Consider the following 15,908-nt stretch of genomic DNA (forward strand, 5'->3'; position numbering starts at 1 on the left):
GTGGGTATGTGGAGTGAGGTGCAAATGATTGCCTGGCGGCCCTTTGATTGGTATCGACCCACTGCTTTGGCATTGCTTTCTCCTACATTAACATTAGCTGCCCTGTCCATGCTGCTGACACACTTAGGCTATGCCCATCTCTAAACCTTTATAAACAGTTTGCCTTTAATTCGAGATTTGAACTTTTCGTGACTGCAAGGATCCATACTCTTTGGTTTTTTCTGTAAAGTCACGTAGGTGGAAACAAAATAAAATGAAAATGCAAAGCTAACTTGATCGCTAAATTCAACCTCCTATCAAAGAAGAAGCCGGAACCACACATTACAAAGTTAGATGTCAACAAGATTGTTATTAATCAGAATAACATCCCAATTTCTGACAATCTAAAATCGGTACTAGCTAAAGGACTGAATTTCGCAGTTGCCCCTAAGCATATCCCAGTAGAGGATATAATCTCCCAAGTCGATGTAGCTCTCAACGGCTTAGGAGACATCCAAACAGACGTTGCTAAAGCTGAAATTGCCACAATCCTCAAAAATGAAACCCATGAGGAACATCAGCAAAAACGAGTGCTATGAACTCGCAAATTTGAAAAAGAGGGATGACATAGTCATCCTCTCGGCCGACAAGGGCAATGCCACTATCATCATGGATAAAACCACATAAGACAACAAAATCCAGGACCTACTCAATGATGGCAGCTACTCCAACATCAATAGAGATCCGACTAATAGCCTAACTACTAAAACCAACAAGATCATTACCAGTTCGAATTCCTTAATCGAACCAGTCAAATGGCTCTCTCTAAAACCCTCGGCTGCCAGACCACCCAGATTCTATGGTCTTCCCAAGATCCATAAAGAAGGTACCCCACTACAGCCCATCGTGTCCATGATCAACTCACCTACCTACAAACTAGCCCTTTTCTATCGGATATTCTGCTTCCCTTTACTGGCAAAACCAATTCAGCAGTACTGAATTCAACTCACTTGGTCTCTATAATCAAGGATATTTCACTGTCCCCTGATGATGTCCTCGTCAGTTTTGATGTGGTCTCTCTATTCACCAAGGTTCCAGTGCCAGACACCATAACAATACTTGAAGACAGTCCAACATGGACTGAACTCTGATGTCCCTGCGCTGGTTAGGCACTGCCTCATCAACACGTACTTCACCTGGAATGGTACCTTCTACAAACAAAATGAGGGCACCCCTAGGGGTTCCCCCTTGTCACCAGTGATAGCCAATGTTTTCATGGAGAAATTTGAGACAGACGTCATCCAGACATCCACCCTGCGACCTTCCCTGTGGAAGAGATATGTGGATGATACTTTCGTCATTTGGCCACGTGGCCTAAAAGCATTGAACCAATTTCTCAACCACATTAACTCTATACATCCATCCATCAAATTCACCATGGAAGTGGAGAAGGATGGCAAGCTACCATTCTTGGATGTTCTGTTTGAGAGAAGGTCCAATGGCTCTTTGGGACATTTTGTCTACACAGATTCCTATTGGAAGCCTGATTCCCACCACCATTCGGCACAAAATAATTCCCTCATCAAAACACTGTACCATAGGGCCCACTGCATCTCTGACGAACACCACCTGACCAGTGAATTGGAACATGTACACCTGGCCCTTAAGATGAATGGATATTCAGACCGTACTATCCGCAAAGCTGTTTCTCCCACCATGGAGAAACAACCCCTTGAGACTCCGATCAAAATCATCACGTTGCCATACATAGCAGGCATTACCAAAAATATTTCCAAAATTCTAAACAAACACAAGATCCAGGTCCATTTCAGTACAATGCACAAAATCCGTGATCTGATCCCATCCGTAAAGGATGTCATTCCTGACTTACAGTACCCCGGTGTCTCCAAACTGAGTTGCATTTGTGGTGACTGTTATATCGGGGAAACGAAACGACATATATCTGATCACATTCGCGAGCACAAGTCAGATTTAAAACACGGTAGGACAAATTATTCTGCCGTAGCTGATCATTGTTTCAACACAGCGGGTTCTCATGATATTGTTTTCTCCGATACTAAAGTACTCTGCAAGCCGTCTGGATACTACCAGAGATTTGTCTATGAAGCCATCCAAATATACAAACATAGACACAACTTCAACCGAGAGGATGGTTTCAAATTAAGCAATCATTGGAAGGATGTCATCAACCAAGTCAAACTTTAGCTGCCTTATAATTTTTCAGCCATATCCATATTCCAGTCTTTTACTCCCAGCCTGATACACCACCTTCACTAAGAAATTTTGATGTACAACAGTGTTTCATTAGCGCAAAGAAATTGTCTCCCCCATCCACCTCCTCCCCATTTCCCCCACCGACACATCCGTCATACACCTCCCCTGGCATCACAAAGAAAAAAGATGGTTATCTATCGGCTTAACTCATGCTAATCCCCTGCCCAACCGCCCGCGACGCCACACGGCCTGCCACATGCCCCCCCCCCCGACCCCTTGGCTCCCCCCCCCCATTACCCTATATAAACATGTGTCTCTAAATAGCTCTCTTCATACGCTACAGTAATTTTGCTGTGGCGGTCACACCTGATGACAGATGCTTGTGTTGCTTCCAAAACGTCGTGATTTAATTTAGTTGTTTTTATTTTATTTTGTTTTCAACTACGTGACTTTACCGAAAAAAACAAAGAGTATAGTTTGCCTTTAGAGGCTAAGCCCACCTTTTCCTGATGACTGCTTGTGTTGCGATAGAATCGTCTTGTTTTTTGTTTTTATTTGTATTTTTTTTAATAACTGAAAGAACCAAGAATAACTCTTTGGTTCTTTCGGTAAAGTCACGTATAAAGATAAAATAATAAATTAAATAATAGCATACGACATTTCGATTGCAACACAAGCAATCATCATCAGGTATAAATGAAATAGCAACAAAAATCTAACCAGAAAACTATAGACAGACATATAAGCAGACAGATATCACCAAGATACATAGAGTAACACAGGCACAGAGAGGGAGATCGTCTCTGTGGCGAGGCCTTAAATCAGGGGTCCTCAAACTACGGCCCGCGGGCCACATGCGGCCCGCCGAGGACATTTATCCGGCCCATGGTCACTAATTGGGCTGGAGGGGCTGCCTGCTGTTTTCCCGTGCTGGTCAGTGACAGACAGCCGAGGAGTAGGAAACCCAATTTAAATGACAGTAAGTGCATTTATATTCTGATTGCTATTCAGTTGTATGAGGTTATATGTTGTATGTTGTGTAAGCCCCGGTTCATACTGTTGCGATCTCTGAGCAGTGCGAGTTCAGCCATATGCTTGTATGGCTGAACTTGCATTAGATTCGGAAGAAAAAAGGCACATGTGCCTTATTTTTTCCTGCAGTGGAATCGGATCGCATGGGTCTTCTCCCCCATGCGATCAGATTCCTATGCGAGTTCGCAGATCGCACTGCGATCTGTGAACAAAACTGCAGGTGTAATTAACTTATTAATGGCACCCGCACCAGTGTAAGCCTGGGGTAAAAGCGGAGTTCCCCCAATCAGACTGCATTGATGGGCAGTGCAGTCTGTATGTCTCTGTGTGGGCAAAGTTATTGCTGGTATATTGTTTTTGTAGCGCTGTGTATATATTGGCATTTTACTAATAGCAATGTTGACTCCCTAGGAAACAATGATGTCAAGAAAGAGAAAAATTTACTCGGAGTGTAGGATATTCAAAGAACAGTGGACTTATGATTACTTTTTCATGCAGTACAAGGAAAGAGCTGTGTGTCTGATATGCCAGAATATAGTGTCTGTGTTCAAAGAATACAATTTACGTCGACACTATGAAACTGAACATAAAGATAAATACGATTGTTTGGTCGGAGAAGTGAGAAAAGATAAAATATTAAAACTGAAAAATACATTGACAACTCAGCAAAATACTTTTGTGAATCAGAAGCAGCTAAATATTTCATCACTGCGAGCAAGTTTTCAAGTTGCCAAGCTAATAGCGTGCACTGGCAGACCATTCGTGGAGGGAGAATTTGTTAAAGAATGCCTTCTTTCTGTTGCCAAAGAGATGTGTCCAGAGAAGGCCGATTTATTTAGTACAGTGAGTCTGTCAGGACCTACAATTACACGGAGGATTGAAGAAATGGGAGACAATTTGCATCAGCATTTGCAAAACTCCACAAAAAAACTTTCCTATTTTTCCTTGCAACTCGACGAAAGCAATGATGTTCGTGATTCTGCACAACTTCTAATTTTTATTCGTGGGACGAATGACTATTTCGAAGTCACAGAAGAGCTTGCTGCACTGCAAAGCATCAAAGGAACAACTACAGGAGAGGATATCTATGAAAAGGTTTGCCAAACTGTGAATGGTTTGGAGCTGAACTGGGCTAAACTAGCCAGTGTGACAACTGATGGTGCTCCGAGCATGGTGGGGTCTAAGAAAGGAGTAATTGCTCGCATTAACCAAGAGATGGACAAACATAACCATTCTCATCCAATAGCCATACCCTGCCTCATCCACCAACAAGCGCTGTGTAGTAAATCACTGAAGTGGGACTCTGTTATGAAAATGGTGGTATCTTGCGTTAACTTCATTAGAGCTCATGCACTAAACCACAGGCAATTTCAGGAATTTCTGTCTGAGCTAAATGTTGACTATGAAGATGTTCTGTACCACACAAGTCCGTTGGCTGAGTCGAGGGAGAGTTTTGAAAGTTTCTATGACTTACTTCCACAGATTACAGCTTTTCTGCTTTCAAAAAACAAAGAAGCACCAGAGCTCAATGATGCAGAATGGAAATGGCACCTTGCCTTTCTGACAGATGTAACAGAGCTACTCAACAGTTTCAATGTGCAACTTCAAGGAAAGGGGAAGCTCATCTGTGATATGCAATCACATGTCAAAGCATTTGAAGTAAAATTAGGCCTCCTCATCAAACAAGTGAAGGAGGAAAACTTCTGCCATCTCCCCACAACTCAAAATCTGTTAGTGGAAAAACCATTGGTTGCATTCCCAAACAAAACATGTGTGGATTCACTGGAAAAATTGCAAAAGGAGTTTCAATTTAGATTTAAAGAGCTTCATCTCCATGAACAGGACATACAGCTTTTCCATAACCCATTTTCTATTGACATTGAAAATGTGGATACAATTTACCAAATGGAACTGGCTGAACTGCAGAATTGTGACTCTCTGAAAGACGCATTCAAGTCAAGCAGCCTTCATAATTTCTATGCATCTCTCCCCTCTGAGACATATCCTCATCTCAGGAACCATGCACTCAAAATGGCAACCATCTTTGGCAGCACTTATGTCTGTGAACAGACTTTTTCCAGAAGGAAACATTTGAAATCTCCAACCAGATCTAGACTAACGGATGCACACTTGCATCACTTGTTACGACTAGCAGTGACAAATATGGAACCGGACATTGACCATCTCATTAGCCAAAAGCAGGCCCATAGTTCCCATTGAAATACTGGCAAGTTTGTTGATTTAACTTTACTTGTTCTTCATTTTAAATATTGTATTTGTTCCCGTTTTGTTTCTTCACTTCAAAATAAGATATATGCAGTGTGCATAGGAATTTGTTCATAGTTTTTTTAAACTATAGTCCGGCCCTCCAACGGTCTGAGGGACAGTGAACTGGCCCCCTGTTTAAAAAGTTTGAGGACCCCTGCCTTAAATAGACGGAGGGGGCGGGGGCGGAGAGAGGGAGGGGTTAGAGAAAAAATTAACATGTCAATGAGTGCGGCGACGCGTGGTCAATTACGCAAGCTTGAACATTAGGGAAGAGGGAGAAAGAACACACTAAATTAAATAACCTAGCAAAATATCGAAATGTTATGTAATACAACACAGAGAGTCGGTCAACACACAATTAACGCATAGCCTGGTCGATTACGTATTTCATAGATTGCTAAGTTAAAATTTAAGTGTGAAAAGTCCAAAGAGAGACAAAACATAAAACAAGAGGAACGGAGACACACAGACAGAGCAGAACATAAGAATGACAAAAAACGAGTGGAGACAGAAAAAATACACTAAATACACAGGCAGAGAGAGAAAACAAAAAAACCCAGAGAGAGAGAAAAAGATAAACTTGAAACTTCCCCGTAGAAAACCAAGAATAAGTCTACATTTGCGACTGCCAGTACGCTCACTCAGGTTAAGGACCAGGCTACAGTCTACATTATACACTGCCAGTACACTCAGTTTAATAACCATTGCTACAGTCTACATCATCCACTGCCAATACGCTCACCAGCGTAAAAACCAGGCTACAGTCTACATTATAGACTGCCAGTATGCTCACCGAGGTTAAGAACCAGGCTACAGTCTACATTATAGACTGCCATTACACTCAATCCAATTAAGAACCAGGCTACAGTCGACATTAGTGTTTTTTCTTGTTTATTATTATTATTTTTATTCACTTTGTTTTATTATTTTTCTTTCAATGTGACTTTACAGAAAGAACCAAATAATAAAAAACCATCCAAGTGTAATTTTGTACAGGGCTCAGTTACATATTTGAGACGTGGTCAGCGGTAAAGGGGTAGTAACTGACCCTGCCGTAACAAATTGGCCAACACCCACTTCTGTACAGGAGGTGCCGCGATTCCTAGGATTTGTTTCCTACTATCAGCGATTTGTATCCCGGTTCGCTACAGTAGTGAAACCCTTGCACGCCCTCACACCAAAAGGGGTGCGATTCTGGTGGGCGGAGGAAGAGGAAGCTGCAATTAAAGCGCTTTTTTCAAGGTTAACTGATGTTCCACCACTAACATATCCAAATTTCTCGCTACCATTCATCCTTAATACAGATGCTAGTGATGTCGGTATAGGTGTGGTCCTGTCACAAATACAGGGGAAAACAACAGAAGTTGTAATTGTGTGGTGGTGGTGGTGGTATTGATGCACACACACGCCAAATCGGCCGACTTACAATACTTACCGGTGTGGGTGATCGTGTCTCTGGCCAGGTTTCCTGAGGGGAGGGGGCTGTGGGACGCGTGTGATCCCACAGAGCCCTATCTCTCTGTGGGAAGCGGTACAAACCTGTTCTGGGCGGTCGTGTGATGTACGCCCAGGGCCTCCTGAGGGGAGGGGGCTGGGGGGCCTGTGTGATCCCACAGAAACCCGCCCCTCGGTGGGAAATCGTATATAAGGTGGGACCCGGAGAGCAGAGAGGCAGTTCGACCCAGCCAAGACGAAGAACCAGTGAAGACTGAAGGCCAGCTAGCTAGACCCTGGGACTCCTCTGACCCGCTGCCCTTTTGAAGGCCGGGCAGAGCAAGCCAGTGGTTGCGACCCCAGAGCCGCGAGGGCCGATGTCCTTCTAAGGGCCGGACTCGTGTGGCTGGTGGTCGGAACCTGTGCCGAAGCTCGGCCAGGTTAGCTAGCCTCCTCAGGATGGAGGTCTAGAGTAGGGGAAGTAGGGTGTTAACGTGAGGCGTTAGCTGGGGAACACTTCCCCCGATAAAACGGATGAAGAGGCCGGTTACCTCTTCGAGTGTCAGGGTCGCTAATCTGCTGTAATTGAAGTTACCTGTAATAAATACGTGTTGCCTCCATCAACCTTCTCCGTCGTCTTATTAGGCCACTACAATTGCATTCGGGAGTTGCATGCTTTCCTCTGCTGAACAATGCTATTGGATCACTCGTAGAAAACTCTTGGCAGTAGTTAATTTTGTCAGATTATTTCGGCCCTACATATATGGTTGCTGGTTTACCATGCGGACCGATCATATGGCATACAATTCTCACTTAAAATGGATAAACCCTGGGGACAAATGGCGAAAAACTCCAGGAGTACTCTTACGATGTGACACATAGGAAGGATACTCGTCATTGTAATGCTGACGCCTTGTCAAAATTGCCATGCAAAGACCCAAGTGCATGTGCTACGGGAGCAGCACGGTGTAAAGCGACTCTCCCTGACTCGCCGAGACAGGTGACGTCGATAAATGCAGCAAAAATAGAAAAGCATTTACTGTACGCAGATCATGATCTCGGGCTGATGAGGACTGAATGGATCCGATTGCAAAAAGAAGATGAAACTACAGTCCTTCGCTGCACAAGCAGCTGAATGTGCTCAAATGATGAAAAGGGGGCTCCATTTATCACATGGGGAGGACTTCTGATGAGGTGGAACGCGAAGATGCAGCATCATTGCCTAGTGGTGTCGAAACCCTTGCGGCAACAGTTGCTACGTGAAGTGCAAGCGGAACAACTAATGCACTTGGGACACCGAAAAACATTGCTCACGCTGCAGGCTCGATATTATCAGCCAGGGATGTCGAAGGATGTACGCGAGTGGGTAAATTGTTGTCAGGAGTGTGCGAAAAGGAAACCTCCCCAACCCATACAGCCTCTACGGCAGTCGATCGCAGTGTAAAGTTTAAACGAGCTAGTAGCATTGGATATCCTGGATCCATTTCCGAAAACAGCAATGGGAAATAAATGTTTGCACGTGGGGACGGAGTATTGCATACGCTGGCCCGTAGCATGACCGATACCAGACCAAACGGCTGCGACCATAGCAGAAACCTTTCTCCATAGCTATGTATTGAACAAGGGCCCCCCAGGGGTCTGAATTTTTTGGCTAAACTGTTGCGAAATGTCTGTGATATCATGGGCATTAAGAAAATTCGAATGTCACCATACCACCCGCAGTGTGATGGACAAGTCCAGAGGCTTAACCGCACGCTGTCCGCAATGTTGTGCCTTTTTGTAAATGATGATCAGACGGACTGGGACTTGCACATTCCGGGGTTCCTAGGGGCATATCGCTAGGCACCACATGCATTGACCGGGCTTTCCCCCTTCTTTGTGATGTACGCGAGAGACCCTGAGCCACTTATTGAGGACCAGGTGGTGGCTCTCCTTGCTAAAGCTGTTTCGTGCTCAGCCTCCCTCAGGCTTGCACTAGAAAGGCTTCGTGAAGCTCGCGAAGCCGCGATAGCGGAGTCGGGCTATTATTCCTCACAAACTTTGCTTTTGTGACCAGGACAGTGATATTTTGAAATTTACCTATTTTCCAGAACATTCCAGATATGTTCAGTGCTGAGTAAATTTAGAGTAACTTCTAGAACATTCTATAACTTTCCAGTATAATATAAATAGTAGTATAAATACAGGGGCCTTACGCCCACCAGTTCAGTTTAGTTCCAGCTGCCTAAGTGGATACATATCGATATTTTTCTGAGATGGCATCCGGCAGATGCATTTTGCTATGTCTGCGGCCAATTTATCAAGACAAGAACAAAAAAGGACTCTGTGGAAGCATCTGCTAAGATGTGTGAGGCCTACAAGGAATATTTCGGCATGCCTGTCGGGGATCAAGACAAACCCTGGGCACCTAATTTCAGCTGCGAGCAATGCAAAAATACTTTGGAAGGTAAGATGGACAATTGTTACTCGGAATTTTATGTTATAAAATTTGTTCTATTTTTTTAAGTTGTAAAAGTTTTTAATTTTCAAATGTTTTACAATTTTCAATGTTATTAAAAAATATATATCATATATGAAAAATGTTGCGAGAATTTCTTACACATTAGTCATAGGTGAAATAAATGTATTTTTGTAGGATGGTACAGAGGGGAAAAGAAAGCCATGAAGTTCGCTATCTCAAGAATTTGGCGGGAACCCACTGACCACTCCATCAACTACTACTTCTGCATGGTGGACCCTTCCAAACGTCGGACTGGCAAAAATGCACCTTCTATCACGTATCCGGACCTTCCTTCATCCATTGCCCCGATGCCACACTGCCATGAGCTACCCATACCCACTCCTCCGGAGAGAGAGCAGCCGTCTTTAGAAGAGAGCGATGAAGACGTATATGCAGATGACAATTTCAGAGGTACAGCTGAGGAGAGAAACCCATACTACCCCAACCAAAAATACCTCAACGACTTTATCAGAGATTATGGTCTCACCAAGTCCAATGCCAAGCTTTTGACGCCCAGGCTCAAGCAGTGGAACTTGTTGGATGAAAGTGTGCAAGTCGCAAATCAGAGGAAGCGTCACCAACCTTTTTGCAGCTTCTTGACCCATCAAGATGGGCTCTGCTTCTGCCACAATGTGACCAGTCTGTTCGAGGCAATCGGAATCGTCTGTAACCAGAATGAGTGGCGCCTCTTAATTGACAGTTCATCCAGGAGCCTCAAAGCCATGCTGCTCCATAATGGTAACAAGTACCCGTCTCTTCCCCTGCCTCACACGGTGCACCTCAAAGAGGATTACAACAGGATCAAGACTTTGCTGGACGCCTTAAAGTATGATGAGTACGGCTGGGAGGTCATCGGAGACTTCAAAATGGTGGCATTCCTGATGGGTTTCCAAGGCGGTTTTACCAAGTTTCCCTGCTATCTTTGCCTTTGGGACAGCAGGGACACCAAGGTGCACTACCACAGGCGGGACTGACTACAATAGACTGAGTTCTCTGTGGGGAGGAACAACATCAAGTGGAAGCCACTGGTGGACCCCCAGAAGGTGCTGATGCCACCACTGCAATTTGTCAGAGCTGTAGAGAAGGAGTCGGCAGCCTTCAAATACCTTTAAGACTTCTTCCCTAAGCTGTCTGAGGCAAAGGTCAAAGCCGGTGTCTTCGTCGGACCACAGATAAAGAAGATCCTGGAGTGCAATTAATTCCCCAAGAAGCTCATTAGTCAGGAGAAAGCGGCTTGGAACAGCTTTGTCGCAGTGGTTCGTGGCTTCCTGGCAATCACAAGGTCGAAAACTATGTGGAGCTCGTTGAGACTCTGGTGTAGAACTATGGCACAATGGGCTATAGGATCTTGATTTAAAGCTTTCGGGACTGCAGGAATTTATATTTTTGGGTCTTTCGGTAAAGTCACGTAGATTGGTTCAAATAAAATACCAAAAAATAACAAAACCTATGACGTTTCGATCGCAACACAAGCATTCATCATCAGGAAGAACAAAGAGGGGGACAGCTGCTGAGGCAGTATTTTTTCTTCCTGATGACGAACGCTTGTGTTGTGATTGAAACGTCATAGTTTTTGTTATTTTTGTTATTTTCTTTGAACCTATCTACGTGACTTTACCGAAAGACCCAAGGGCTGTAGGATGTCCCTCAAAGTCCATATCCTTGATGCTCATGTTGATAAATTCAAGGAGAACATGGAAGCGGACTCGGAGGAGCAAGGCGAGCGCTTCCACCAGGATATACTGGACTTTGAATGCTGCTACCAAGGACAGTATAACGAGAACATGACGGGAGACTACATTTGGGGGCTGATTCGTGAAAGTGATTTACAGTATAATCGTAAATTTCGAAAAAGTACTCGCTTCTCAAATTTTTGTCGTAATTTTTATATTACTTTTGTAGTAAGTATATGGAGGCTTGACGACAGGATCGGAGACACACTTATTTATTACACCAACACAGTTATTACAGGTCACTTGGCTACAGGGATTTCTCGACAGCTAACCCCTCTAACCTATACCAATTCCTCCACTACGGGACTAGGGGAGGCTATCTGTCCCAGCTTGGTTAAGCTGGGATCCCGGCTCCCTGAGTCACCAGACCAGCTTCGTCTGGGCTCTCGGGGCCACGCCACCGGCTTGCCCTGGTCGGCCCTTATAAGGACAGCGAGCCAGGGGAGCTCTGGGGCCTACACTAGCAGGTCTTCCGTCTTCTCTGGTTAAAGCTGAGTCCCGACCTCGAGCCCTCGAGCTCATCACCTTTTATAGGACTCCCCCCGAGGGGGGGCCCGTGGGGGATGCACATTCGGACGTCGGTGCGAGCGCCACCCTTGTGTACGGCCGTAACCCCGCCCCTTGTGTTTGTTGGCCATCCGTGGCCATGCATAATCACACCTCAACATTCGTAGCCATGCGCAATTACACCTCTACATCACCCCCCCTTGTACAGCTCGCAGCCGTCCCTGGCTGCAAAAAAAACGTGAATAAAGGTGCATTCCTCACGAAAACCCCGTGTGTGTGCCTCGCGTAATTTTTAACAAGAACAAGAGAATCTTAACAAGAACAACAACAGGAAGAGAGAGAGAGAGAGAGAGAAAAAAATAACCCGACGCGCTCCCCCCGAATAAACACCCCAAAACCAACATATATACACACTCCGGACGCCACCCCTCCCATTGTCCGCAAGGCCCCCCAACGGCCGACCTCACAACAGTCTGCGCGTTTTGGCGCGCGTTCTCGCGGCGGGCCCGTCACAAGGGCCCGTCCCGGCACGCTCAGTGACGGTTGTTGACGGTCCGGGTACAAGAGAGTCAGGCGTCGCTGCCGAGTGACCCCCGACCCCTCCGGGAGGGGTTGGTGGGTGTGGACCCGTCACTCCTGTTGCACCTGGGGACGGAACAGTTGATGTCAAGTTAGGCGAGTGCAGCGACGTCGGGGAGTCGGCGGAACCCTCACACGTTTGGCCATGCGTGTGTGCGTGTGAACCCCGGGGCGGCGCGATGAATGGTTTCAACCTTGAGGGGTGCACATACCACCGGCGCCTCCCCCATTTGACGCGAACACATTGCGGCCGCAAGACCTGTACGACCTCCACTGGCCCCCGCCACGGCCGTACCAATTTTGACGAGGTTGCCAGCGGCACCTGGGGACAGTGCAACCACGCCTTGTCCCCCGGTTTCCATTTGACCACCTGTACCCGCCCCAACCGAAGCCTCTCGTTCGCCTTCTGGCGGAGATCAGAATTTTGCGCGGCCGCTTCCCGCGCCTCAGACAATTTGCTGATGTTAAATTTAACGTGTTCGGACAAGTTAGACTTCGCCTGGGGCGCCGAGAGCTTGAGCTGGGTCGCCACAGGGGGGTTAGCCTCGCGCCCATACATTAAAAAGAAAGGGGAAAACCCGGTGGCCGCATGGGGAGCCATTCTGTAGGCCTGCAACACCCCGGCTATACGAAGGTCCCAATCCGTCTGGGATACAGACACCTGCTGGGACAGCATAGACGTGATGGTCCGATGCAGCCGTTCCACCATCCCGTCAGTTTGTGGGTGATACGGAGAGGTCCGAACCTTCTCCGTACCCAAGAGGTCGCACACCTCGCGTAGGAGTTTACCAGAAAAATTCCTACCCTGGTCAGTAAGCAGCCGTTCCGGAGCACCCTTGTCGAGGACATAGCCCTGGACAAAGGCCTCCGCGATGGCTGCTGCCGACTGGTTGGCCAGGGGCCAGGCCATAGGCCATCTCGTGAAGTACTCGACCCCCGTTAATAAATACCTATTGCCCCTGGGCGTAGCGGGAAATGGGCCGAGTATGTCCAGAGCGACGAGCTCGTTAACCCGGGAAACCTTTATGGACTGCAGCGGAGGGTTGGACCCCCTAGCAGGTGGCTTCCTCTGCGCGCATTGCGCGCACGACCCCAGGAGATCCCCCACGTCCTTTGCCATGCCCGGCCAGAAGAAATCTAGCTGGAGCGTGGCAAAGGTCTTGTGAACCCCCAAGTGCAGAAGCCGCTCATGAACAGCCCATACCACCTTACCCCTTAATGCTGCAGGCACCACGAGCCGCTGGCGGCGGGTTTTTCCATCCCAGTGCATTAAAAGACCCTGGAACAACCCCTACGAGTCAACGTTCGCCACCCCCTGACCAGCCCCCCCGACGCGACGGCGCAGAGCGAGGAGGGAGGTGTCCTCCATTTGGAGGCGTCCCCATTCCGCGACCGACAACCCCAGCAACGAATCCCTCCCTTCTTGCTCGATAGGACCCGAAGCTGAAGGCGCATCGGTAGCGGCCACGAGGACCGAATCGGTGGTGACGTTCGGGGGCCTACAACGCCCCGAACCCAAGAGGCACGCGCACTCCGAAGTGGGTGGCAATCGTGACAGGGCGTCAGCGTTCGTGTGGCGGACACCCTTACGATATGTGGTGACAAAGTCATAGTCTTGGAGAATCTCCAACCATCGAGACAACTGGCCCGATGATTGTTGAACCCGCAGGGCGTACTGTAGTGCCGCATGATCTGTACGGACGGTGAACCGCCGACCGTACAGATACGGGCGGTACTGCTGAATAAAATAAACAATCGCCAATAATTCCCGACGGGTAACGCAGTACCGCTGTTCGGCTGGAGACAGTACCCGACTACCGTAAGCCACCACATGCTCTACGCCCCCAATGAGCTGGGACAGCACGCCCCCGATGCCCGTGTTACTTGCATCTGTATCGAGCAAGAAGGGTTGTGAAAAATCGGGGTAATTTAACGGCGGAGCCCCCACCAAAGCATTCCGGAGGGCGCGAAAAGCAGCCTCTTCCTCCGGCCCCCAATGAAACCTGACTCCCTTGGACGTCAAGGCATGCAATGGTTTCGCAATCGTAGCGAAGTCAGCCACAAATCGTCGATAATACGATGCGAACCCAATGAAACTCCTGACCTCTCCCACCGAGGTGGGAGTCGGCCAGGAGCTGACGCATTCCGTTTTGGCGGGATCAGTGGATATCCCCGAGCGCCCAACAATGTGACCCAAATATCGCACCGATTCGCGGAGTAAATGGCACTTCTGCGGTTTAAATTTCAAATTGGCAGCCCGCATTTTGAGAAAAACAGCACGCAACCTCTGGAGGTGTTCCTCGAAGGATTTGCTAAAGACGATGACATCGTCTAAGTAAATCAAACACGAATCCCATTGCAAACCTGCCAAGACCAATTCCATTAACCGCTGAAAAGTTGCCGGCGCAGAATGTAAACCCATCGGCAAGCGGTTAAATTGGAAGAGACCTTGCGGCGTACGAAAAGCAGTCTTAGGTTTTGATTCGTCATCCAGAGGAAGCTGCCAGAATCCAGATAGCAAATCGAGGGTGGAAAAGAATCACGCCCCTGCCAAGGCATCGAGCGACTCATCCATTCGAGGAAGCGGGTACGCATCTGCCACAGAGATTTTGTTCAGACGCCGAAAGTCGACACAAAACCGCAGTGAGCCGTCGTGTTTTTTCACCAAAACGATCGGCGCGCCCCACGGACTGTTGGAAGGGGAAATGATATCGGCGGCTAGCATGTCATCAACAGCCGATTTGACATGATCCTTTTCGGCGGGACTCAACCGAAAGGGATTTTGGCGGATTGGCGCGCTGTCACCCGTGTCAATATGGTGTCGCAGCAATTTGGTCCAACCAATATCAAATTTGTGTTGACTAAAAACGTCAGCAAATTCGCTCAGGAGAACTCGCAGCTGCGCGCGCTGCGAGTCGGACAGGTCCACTGAACCCGCGCAAAGCGCATCCAGCCATCCGTCATCACAGTCCGAATGCGGTCGCGACGGAGGATCGGTGGATACCTGACCCACGAGTGGTTCCTCATAGGGTACCGGCGTTGCGTGTGCAAGCACGGTCCCTTGAGGAACCACGGCCGTTCGCGATCCCACATTAAGGACTGCAATGAAGGGGTCCCCATCCCCTCTCACCATGGTCTGAGCCGCGAGCAAATCGGGTCCATTGACCCCGGCCCGAGATGGTCCCAACAAGACCCCCCTATCCGCAACCCCTTCATTAAACGGCCGACGCAACCTAAGAGGGACGAGCATCTGAGCCCCCGGAGGTACGTGCACAGTTTTTGTCACGAGCGCCTGCACGGTGGCAAACGCCCGACGCTCCGTGGTGGGGGAAGACAAAAAAGTAACGCGTCGGCCCGATGGGAGCTCAATGCACCCCTGGTCAATCAGGATACGGATGGGCATTTTGGCCAAGAAATCCGTCCCCAACAGGCACGGAACCGCGAGTGAGGAGGAAACCAAAACAGGCCCGGATAATTTAATGTCTCCGATGCAGATAGTGGCGCGGATTTGCCCAATAATGCCCAGCGAGCCCCCGTTAGCAGCATAGCATGGCACGTCAACAGGAAGCAAGGGACGACTTTGAACGGGAAGGATGTTATGAATCAAATCAGATATAATGGTCGCCGATGCCCCTGTGTCA

The 15,908-nt window shown here is 47.8% G+C and overlaps 1 protein-coding gene across 1 annotated transcript; it reads left to right on the forward strand.

Moving 5' to 3' along the window:
- The first annotated feature begins 9,196 nt into the window (after positions 1–9,196).
- On the forward strand, positions 9,197–12,639 carry LOC133358637 (uncharacterized). Its single transcript, XM_061577023.1, has 2 exons — positions 9,197–9,394; positions 9,584–12,639. Exons 1-2 carry the CDS (start codon positions 9,292–9,294, stop codon positions 10,420–10,422), a joined length of 942 nt encoding a protein of 313 aa, XP_061433007.1. The 5' UTR covers positions 9,197–9,291; the 3' UTR covers positions 10,423–12,639.
- Positions 12,640–15,908: the final 3,269 nt, after the last annotated feature.

The sequence above is a fragment of the Lethenteron reissneri genome, chromosome 63, assembly GCF_015708825.2.
Source record: "Lethenteron reissneri isolate LAM-NWPU_2019-01 chromosome 63, ASM1570882v1, whole genome shotgun sequence".
NCBI lineage: Eukaryota > Metazoa > Chordata > Hyperoartia > Petromyzontiformes > Petromyzontidae > Lethenteron > Lethenteron reissneri.

What these genes read in the sequence shown, in the direction of transcription:
- LOC133358637 (XM_061577023.1), top strand. Translation starts at nt 9,292, where the DNA reads ATGTGTGAGGCCTACAAGGAATATTTCGGCATGCCTGTCGGGGATCAA. An exon ending in ATGCAAAAATACTTTGGAAG is followed by an intron (nt 9,395 to 9,583) that starts GTAAGATGGACA and finishes GTATTTTTGTAG; the next exon opens with GATGGTACAGAGGGGAAAAG.